Genomic DNA, 10,113 nt, shown 5'->3' with positions numbered 1-10,113 from the left:
TAGCCCAGGGTTACAATTAATCTGATGGAAATACACACGAGTTAGGCAGTCTTCATCTATAATCACACCGTCGAGTCCCGTATATCTTTCTGTTTCAGGAAAAGGGCCAAAGTAAAAGAAATAAACAAGTGCTCGAGGCTTCATACTTCACCGCTCAAACACTTGGGGGACTACATATTATACACAGATAGATGCAAAGAAACAGATACGAGTATCGAATAAAAATCGGCCACAAAGAAACAAGTGTTGAGAAGAAGTTACAAAGTCTTCAGCATTCATGAGAACAACAGAGTCATCTCTCAAACTCATAAACAAAGTCACCTCTCAAACCCTTCTTAACATGTAAAGATAGGGTCATGACTATGTACTGAAACAGGTTAAAAAAACCTTGTTTAGTTTATGTTATTTACAAATCTGTTACAAGAAAAACAGTTACGAGAAAAGTTGTAGATGTATTGTAATACATGTAACAGTCAAACACTTGTTAAAAGTTTATGAATTAAAACTTGCCAAAGTTGTTTCATACAAAACGTGTGTTTTCCTATTACTTTCATCGTATTTTAACACCATTATGAAGTTGATACGTCTTCTTCATTAAGTGTCGATAAAATAAAAGGGCCCTCTTTTATAAGCCTCATGTCAATAAGTCATGGGAAGAATCATAAAGCATTTTCAAAGGATAAAAATGCTAAACTATTCTATAAGTCCTAAATAAGTAAAGAAAAGGCAAGAGTAGAACACATTGAAGTACTAATAAAACTTCTTGATATAGTTAAAAAGACTAAGTAGAAACTTAGTCAATAAAAGTTTATACAAGTGCCCCATTATGATAACTGGGGACTTTCACCAAAAATCCTTTAAAAAAAACTAAGGGATAAAACCATCATTCAATTGAGGGGGTTGTCACGGAAGCTTCAACTTCCACAGACTGGGTTGTAGAAGTTTCACCCTCTGAAGCTGGAATAGCAACATTTTCAGGAACTTCAAGGGCAGGAGAAGGAGTATCAGTAGACTGTTGGCTTTTCTCGATGGTATCTATGACTTTGGCCAGTTCAGACTGCAAGTCAAAACCCTCTTGAGCAGCTTCTGTCAAAGCATCATGACGAGAATTCAGAAAAGCCCAACTCACTTCTATGTTAAAATTTTCCTCTAGAAGTCCATATTCCTTTTCCCACATAGCAAGATCGTTTTTTAAAATTTGATTTTCAGCTAAATGGGAATCAAAGGAAGCTTCAAGAGAAGCATGAGAACTCTTCAAGGCTTGAATCTCGTCAGAAGAAGTCTGTAAGTCAGCCTGAGCTTGAGTCAAGCTTTGCACTAACTCTCCTGCATATTCTTCCTTTTTAGCCAAAAGTGCCTTCAGCTCTCTAACTTCTTCACTAGCTCTGGATAATTGTTCTGACAAAGAGCATTCCAAAAGCTCTTTGTCTCTTTTCAATTGGCTTGAAGAGGCTTTGACTGTTGCCAGTTCAGAAGTTAAACCACGGTTTTGCTGCTCTAGGAGGTTTTTATCTTCTTGCAACTCTTCTATAGTCCCTTGAGCATTTTCGAACTGCTCCTTCCAGTTGGTTGCTTCAAGTTGGGCTCCCCTAGCTATTTCCTCAGCCTCGTGGACAGACTTTTCAGACTCACGAGCTTTTCTTTCCAGTAAGGAAATTCTTCTCATTAATTCCGTGCTAATAAGGTTAGCCTACAGAGGTAAGTCATGGAAATGAGAAATTGAAGATAATTTAAAAAAAAAAGAGAAAAAAACTTGTTGGTAGAAATACCTTCAAAGTAGAATGAACTACGTCATTCATCAAAGTTAAGCAGCTATGGCTCTCCATCTTCTTCTTCTCGATATCTCCAATTAGAGGTTCGAGCCATACATCGGCTCTGCCGGTCTTCCTCAGGAGACTATGATTGGCAGGAACCTCCAAAGTAACACTTCTCATTGTCATATTTCCGCTGCTAGAACCTGTCTCTGTATGATGAACAGAGGGAAGAGGAACAGCGGAAGGAATGGAGGGAAAAGATGTAGAAACCAACACCGGAGCAGAAGCAGGTGCGGTTGAAGCAGCCAAGGGAACAGATATAGGAGCAGTAGAAATTGGCAAACAAACGGAAGTTGTTAAAGCTGGTAAAGAAACACTTACGGCTGGCAGAGGAATGGAGGAAATAGGAATAAATGAGGAAAGAGGAGCTTCATCAAAAACAGGTCTGAGCTCGCTACTCCCGAAACCACTGTCAAAAAGGTGCTGAATTGACTCATTATTATCTCTTGGTTTGGCATCCTCATCAGATTGAATCAAAACAGGCTCGGTGGTGGAGGTACGAGCAGGAGTGTTTTCAATTTCATTATCAATGATTATTCGTCTCCTGGCCCTTGGCCTGGTAATTAGGGAGGTACCCTCCTCTTCTTCTTCAGAACTTTCCTTTGTAGCTTTTCTTTTAGGCAGCAAGGCTCGAGCCTTATCTAAATCCAGAGCAGCATTTGCAGACATGCGAATGGCCATAGCTACTTCAGCTGTCATTCCTCTAATGCCAAATCCTGATTAAAGAATGGATATACATGATTAAAGTTGAGGAAAAAGTGCTTAACATGTAAAACAAAAATTTTTAAAAAGGGGGGATACCATGTGTTTTGACTTTCCAGCCATGTAAAGAAGAAATTGATTTCCAAGTTCTCTGCTCCCTAGTAGCAATCTTCAAAAGTGAGTCTACCCAACCACGAAAGTTGGGAATAGGTTCCACATCTCCCATGGTTGCTACAAAAAACCAAGAAGGGACGAGGTTAAAAACAACATTCTTTTGAAATTCTCAAAAGTAGGTACGGTAAATAAGAGGAAACTTATGTTCAAAATTCCACTTCTCAGGAAAGGGAATATTTGTTTCGCCAATCAAATCCACTGTACGGACAGCAACGTAACGGATATACCATCCACGATCTTTGTCATCCTCAGGGTTTACCAAAACTTTTTTGCTCCTTGCAGTTAAGGTGAAAACCCCATGGCGTATTAAGTTGGGATGGTATAGATGAATGAGATGAGAAAAGGTGAAATTGACATTGGCCTTGGATGATAAATATCTCAAACAAGCCACTGTTCTCCACACTAATGGACCAATTTGGGCCAAACAAATTGTAAAGAAACGACAAAAATCGAGAATAACTGGGTCAATCGGAGGATTAAAACCTAAAGTGAAGGGGTAAGTGTAAACAGAAGAATACCCATTTCTAAAAGAGGAAATTCTTTGATTTGGGGAAGGAATTGACATTTGGAGACTATCCTTCCAGTTACAATCTCTTCTTATGGTGGGGATTGTAAGCTCGGTTACTAATGTTGGGTAAGTATCGGCTCTTTCTAAATTTTTAATTTGTTTTTGAAGAGACGTTTTGTCACTTTCAAAAGACAAATCGCCGGGAACTATATCATCAACTGAGGGTTCTTGAGAAGTATCAAGAATTTCCTTACTTTTAGAAGAAGGGGCTTTTGGGATAAAACTCCTTGAAGAAGAACCAGAGGAGCCGCCTCGCGTAGATTCTAACCATGTTCGAAGCCTACTTCCTCCGCCTCTTCTGTGTCTAACAGGGGCGTTGGGGAACTGATCTAGAATTGGAACTTTTTTACGGTTAGGGTTTGAAGAAGACATTGTTGAGAAGAAAGAATGTGCTGAAGATTTGTGAAGAAGACAAAGGAAGACAAAGTTATGTGTAAAATGGGAACCGTCAACTTTTTAAGTATAATGATGAAAAGCTTATAATAAAGGCAGCTATCACTTCGTAAATAGTGAGAATGAAGAAGTCTCGAAGAAGGGTATGAATAGCGGAATCAATTATAAAATAACACATGGACAGAACATTAAATGGAAAAGACTGCTGAGACGTTAGTACTGTCATGAGCATTAATTGTGGCAAAAGTTCTTTTTACATGAAGATCCACTTCCCAATTATTTAATTGATAAAAAAATGGAAAGTGGGGGGACTATCTGTATTGAGAAAAAACTGAATTTATATTAAAAATGATGTGGCATGACACGTGAATTAGTTGAATGGTCAAAGAACAGCAATTGACTAAGAGGCACGGTGAAAACAGCCACGGGAAGAAGAATTTAAATAGGCACGAGACGACGTATAGATACGAGCCTCGTACCAATTTAAATTATTTACAGCCAACGGATTAGAAGGCATTGAAAGCAAGGATCAGATGACAGAAAGGAGTCCAAATTCATTATTAAATGTCTGATACGTTATAAAGTTGGTATTTAATAGGAATGATTGTATAACGGCTTATTTAATGTCATTTATTGCTCATGATTATATCATTAAAGCTGATGCTTTATTCCTTTACCTAGAATGATCTATAAAAGGAAGAAGTATCATCATTTGTAAGGACACGGAATACTATTGAGAATTCATTGAAATACTTATCTATTTACCTTCTACCATTATTCTCAAAAGTATTTTATTTTTTGTCTTCTGATTATCAGTAACCCGAATTTCTCTTTTAGCTTTGACCAAGGACTCAGATTTTTGGTGAAACAATTTGCAAGGCCTGCAAGGATCGGTGTAATTGCCGAATACCGACGAAAGGGTCTCAAGGAGAAGTTTCAAAATACAACATCTATTGAAACAATTGACATCATTTCTTTTTGTACTCTATGTGTCTTTGGAGTTATGGTCTAATGGAACCTGGCAATGGAAGTGATGTAATTGCTTTGGAACAACTGATCAAAGGTCTAGATTTTTGTCAGAACCCCAACCGGCCCGATCGTGATGGCGCCTCTCGTGAAGACAAGGCCAGCCGACACAACACCCATATTAACCTTTGAATCATTAAGAGTCATTTTTAAGCCTTTAATTAAACAGTATCTCATAACATCAGTCTGAATGAACAGTGCAGAAATAACATACAAGCCCGACATCGGGGTGTCACTAGTCATGAGCATCTACCAAGGTCTGAATACAACAAAAATAGTCAAAAGTGTATTAAGTACAGTAATGAAAATGAGAGGAAGGAAGCAGTGTTGCGAACGTCATACAGCCACCTTGCTAACTCCGATGACTCCGCGTCTGAGTAATCAACACCCGCTACCGGGTTTCGAAATACCTGAATCTGCACACGAGGTGCAGGGAGTAATGTGAGTACTCCAACCCAGTAAGTAATAAGAGTAAATAAAGACTGAGAAGTATGAAACAATGAATTCACATTTATGATAAACTCAATAAGCACAACGGGCTTTCAAATTAGAATACGAGTCGATCGTCTCATTTAAATTCCAGCCTTTTGGTAAAAATATTTGAAAATGCTTTCCGACAGTTTCAGTAGGGGTTCAATATATAATAAAAGAGATAAAAACCATAATCGGCCCCTCGGAAAAAACATAGTTCGTAAACAGCCCCTCGGGCAAAATAGGAATCATAAACACCTCATAACATGAAAATCTCAGTGGAAATAACAAAGCCAAATCAGTGATTAAATTCTGAACATCTCATAAACCCCAGCTTAAGTGAAAGTCGTTTAAAAATATTCGTTCAACATTTTTGACGGAGGCTCAGCACAAAGGTAAGTGAAAGCAGTAAATAAATCAACATATTCGGTAGAAACTCACTTTAAAGAGGAGTGAAAATCAATAAGTTCATAAACAGGCCCCTCAGGCAAAGCATCACTTATGTACATGTTTATATCTATCGCCCCGCGGGCTAGCCTCTCAACCACTCGTGACTTAACTCTTACCAATCAGCACTCACACTCAATAGGTACCATATAGTAACTGCTGCGGCATGCATCCCGATCCATATATCTCGTCGACGGCACTCACTGGGGGTGTGCAGACTCCGGAGGGCTCCTACAGCCCAAGCGCTATATTGCTGCGGCGTGCAGCCCAATCCATATAAGTATCGCTGCGGCGTGCAGCCCGATCCATATACATATATATACATTGTTGCGGCGTGCAACCTGATCCATAGATATATAATCATCACAACTATATACATATATACACACACATATATATCTATATATATTGATATGGCGTGCAGCCCAATCCATAGATATATAATCCTCACAACTAGACACTCGGCCTCTCTCAGTCATTAACCTCACCATCAGACTCTCAGTCTATCTCAGTCATCAATCTCACGATCACTTGGACCATCCGTAAAACAGGGAACTCAGCCCAAAACAGTTTCCACATTTTTAAAAATATAGTGGTAAAGCCAGATTTGAGTAACAAACAGGTAAAACATGACTGAAGATATGCTTTCAAATAAATAGAGTGAGGAAAGATAGTAAAAATGCCCCTGAGGGTCTCAACAAGTCGGCACAAAGCCCCAAACATGGCATACAGCCCAAAATATAATAACATCAAACAATTAACTATCAATTACGCATTAAAATAATCGTTCGGGATGGACTAAGTCACAATCCCCAGCGGTGCTCCACCCCACGCTCGTCATCTAGCGTGTGAGTCACCTCAACATAGCACAACGATGTGAAATCCAGGGTTTCAAACCCTCAGGACAGTATTTACAATCATTACTTACCTTTATCCGGTCCAAACTCTAGCCCGCGATGCCTTGGCCTCTCGAATCGGCCTCCGGATGCTCCAAATCTAGCCGAAATCATTACCAAACCATCAAAATATGCTAAGGGAACAAAGCCCACTCGAAAATAATTAAATTACCATAAAATTCCCGAAATTGGTCAAACCCGACCCCCGGGCCCACATCTTGGAATTTGCCAAAAATTCACAAAACTAGAATCCTTATACTCTTACGAGTCTAACCATACGAAAATTATCCAATTCCGATACCATTTGGTCCTTCAAATCGTCATTTTACATTTTTAAAAGATTTTACAATTTCTTCCAAAATTCCATCCCAAACCACGAATTAAATGATAGATTCATGTACTCTAGCCAAATCTGAGTTAGAATCACTTACCCCGATGAATTTCTTGAAAAACCTTCGAAATATCGCCAAAATCCGAGTTCTCTAGGTCAAAATATCAAATAAAACTCAAAACCTCGTATTTATAGAGTGCCTCATAGATTTCCACCTCCGCGGGCCGCACAAAATCGACCGCGGTCCGCACAAAACTAGTGCGGTCTGCACAAAAACGATCGCGGCCGCACAGCTTTCCTTTGCAGTGACAGGCTTTAGTATTTTGACCATCACTTTTGCTACAGATGTCCAAATTGAAATTGCGTTATCTTTATCTTTCTGGAGACTAGACACAAAGGGCTACAACTTTCGTTTTTGAATCATCTCAGAATGCATTGTAGATCAAAATATATGAGCTTCCAAAATAGGACCAGTGAAAAGTTCTTCACCGCTGCCACACACCATTTTGTGCGGTCCGCACAGCACCTACCGCGGCCAAACACCATTTTGTGTGGTCCGCACAGTACATACCGCGGCCGCACTTCTTTTTGTGTGGACCGCGCGGGTGAGTTTCGAGGCCTGCAACCCTTCTGGACCTGCTACAGCTATGATTTTCGGCCTAAAACATCTCGGAACCTATCCGGAACTCCCAGAACTTCAAACCAATTATACCAACACCTCCCATGACATCGTTCAAACTTGTTCAAAACTTCGTAACACTCACAACAACATCAACTCACCAATTTAACATAAGATTCAAGCCTAAGAACTCCAAGAACTCTTAAATTATGCTTTCGATCAAAAAGTTTATCAAATCTCGTTCGAATGACCTGAAATTTTGCACACACATCCCAAATGACACAACGAAACTACTCTTACTCTCGGAATTCCATTCCGACCCCTATATCAAAATCTCACCTATCGACCGGAAAGCGCCGAAATCTCAATTTCGCCAATCCAAGCCTAAACCTTCCACGGACTGCCAAAATGCATTCCGATCACGCTCCTAAGTCCCAAATCAACTAACGGAACTAACCAAATCATAAAAATTCCAATCCGAGATCATATACAAACAAGTTAAATATTGGTCAAAAATTTCAAGGTTTAAGCTTTCAACTGAGACTGTTCTTCCAAATTAAATTCTGATTAACCTAAAACCCAACACCAATGATTTACATAAGTCATATTGCATCACAGGGGGCAAGTCATTCCCGAGAATTGGCGAGCAAAAATGCAAAAGCTCAAAACGACCGGTCGGGTCGTTACATCCTCCCCTACTTAAACATACGTTCATCCGCGAACGTGCTCAGAGTTGTTCCAAAAGCTAACCAGTCACTGAATAACCTTACAATGCATATACCCGGGGGTGATCCCACGTCACCTTATCTCATATAGGTCTGATAACACAATGCAACTAAAATTTCACAACCCATTCTAACCCATAAGCCTTAGAACCACATTTCTACTTCTGAAATCATTCACAAGATCAGAATCTCACATCTATATTCAGAATAAGCCCGAACAAGCTGTAATCACCCATACTTGCAAATCTCAGGTGCAATCACTTGATATACCACATGACTCAAACACCCGTAGTGATAACTTCTAATTACAGCAGCTGCACACAACGCCCGAATGCCGATAGAAAAACTCTTATCAACTAAAATCTCATTCTCACACTTTCATATACTGCCAATGATAAATAAACCATAACTATTCCTCAGATCAACCATTCATGAAGCCACTTCTCCTTTGGAAAAGACCATAGCAATTTTCCTGTGCCGAAGCTTGATATTATCCTTCCAACATGCTGAAATCAAATCCGTTTGTATTCATTAATGATCCCAACGATCTCATCTAATCCAACATACTACTCTGGTGACATGACACATCAATACAGGCCTAAGCACAACTGGCACAATACGTGCACCAATGAGCAACACCCAATTTCTCTTCCCGCTCGACTTCCACTATGAAACCCCAATCGAACCGCACCATAGGTGCCTATAACCAATGAATCATAACATCTCGCAACACAGAAAGGTAACTCATAAATCTCCAGATCACTAGTAAGCTCAATCAGTCGAATCAACCTATCCCTCAACAATACAGTTTGGGGCCAACTAAGCCGACTCAACTAGAACATGCATCCACATTGGCCTGCCAACGAACTCCTTATCAAGGAATCCTGAAGCTTCTCCTTCCACTACTATAACTCCTGCCGGAGCCATACGAAAAAGTTCTCGGCACCAAATCAATACCGAAATCAACAACCCTGCCCGGCGGCATGCCCGGCCACAAGAAACACATCCGGAGAGTCCCTCAACACCGAAACTGAATCAGTGGTAGAATCCTTTGCACTGACATCCATCACGAAGGCTCAATTAAGAAAGGCAATCCTTTCCAGCCGTTCGCTGGGTCTTTGAAATATAAACCACTCTACTAGAACATAATTCGTCGCACCTCGCCACTCAACTCGTGGCATTTCCGGCAAAGCCCATAGCGTAATAGTCCAGAATACCAAACACTGAGACAACCAGTCTGAACTCCAACATCTCATCCAACATCTAACATACCAACAAAGAAAGATCCACTCGAGCCTCCAAATCCCTATAGTCGCTAAACAGTGCCGATACACATGATCCACAGCCACAACATAGCCTGAATATGAGAACTTCCGTCTTCAAATCCACACGGCCCATGAATCACCATATCCGATCCCAATTTCGCCGTCCGAATACATGCTACGCCTCACATACCCAATCATTCCACGATAGATACTCAAAAATTTCATTGTGCCACCAAGCAAACTCGAATATCACCAGTCGATCTAACAAGAAAGTGCCACAATACTACCGAAGTACCATCAACTTAATCACATTGTCTTTTCTGAAACATATACCCTCGTCAGATCACTCCAATTAGCACTACCACTTTATTAATCATCTGAAACTGCCTGTGCTGCCTAAGGATTCATGACTTTCCGTTCAGAACTGAACCGTAACCTTCCACATGCAATTGTCAATCCTCCACAACCTACCGCATATACCATATCATCTCAAGATAACATGAGAACTTCATCTTCCTTCCGAGCCACAAACATTTATGTACTCAATTGGTCAAGAACTTTCCATTGGTCCCAATCTAGAAGAAAAATCACTATACATCCCATGCTCTGCATGCCCATAGAAAATATACATCTCCAACCGAGGTAGAAATCATCAAGAATTCTCAGAGTTCCCCTGGCACAA

General features: G+C 40.2%; 1 protein-coding gene across 1 annotated transcript; it reads right to left on the bottom strand.

Moving 5' to 3' along the window:
* Positions 1-883: 883 nt before the first annotated feature.
* LOC142170401 (uncharacterized) lies at positions 884-1,934 on the bottom strand. Its single transcript, XM_075232301.1, has 3 exons — positions 1,770-1,934; positions 1,072-1,690; positions 884-981 (listed from the first exon to the last, which is right to left on the bottom strand). Exons 1-3 carry the CDS (start codon positions 1,932-1,934, stop codon positions 884-886), a joined length of 882 nt encoding a protein of 293 aa, XP_075088402.1.
* Between the last annotated feature and the right edge of the window lie 8,179 nt (positions 1,935-10,113).

The sequence above is a fragment of the Nicotiana tabacum genome, chromosome 16, assembly GCF_000715075.1.
Source record: "Nicotiana tabacum cultivar K326 chromosome 16, ASM71507v2, whole genome shotgun sequence".
Lineage (NCBI taxonomy): Eukaryota > Viridiplantae > Streptophyta > Magnoliopsida > Solanales > Solanaceae > Nicotiana > Nicotiana tabacum.
This window is presented reverse-complemented; position numbering and strand designations above follow the sequence as displayed.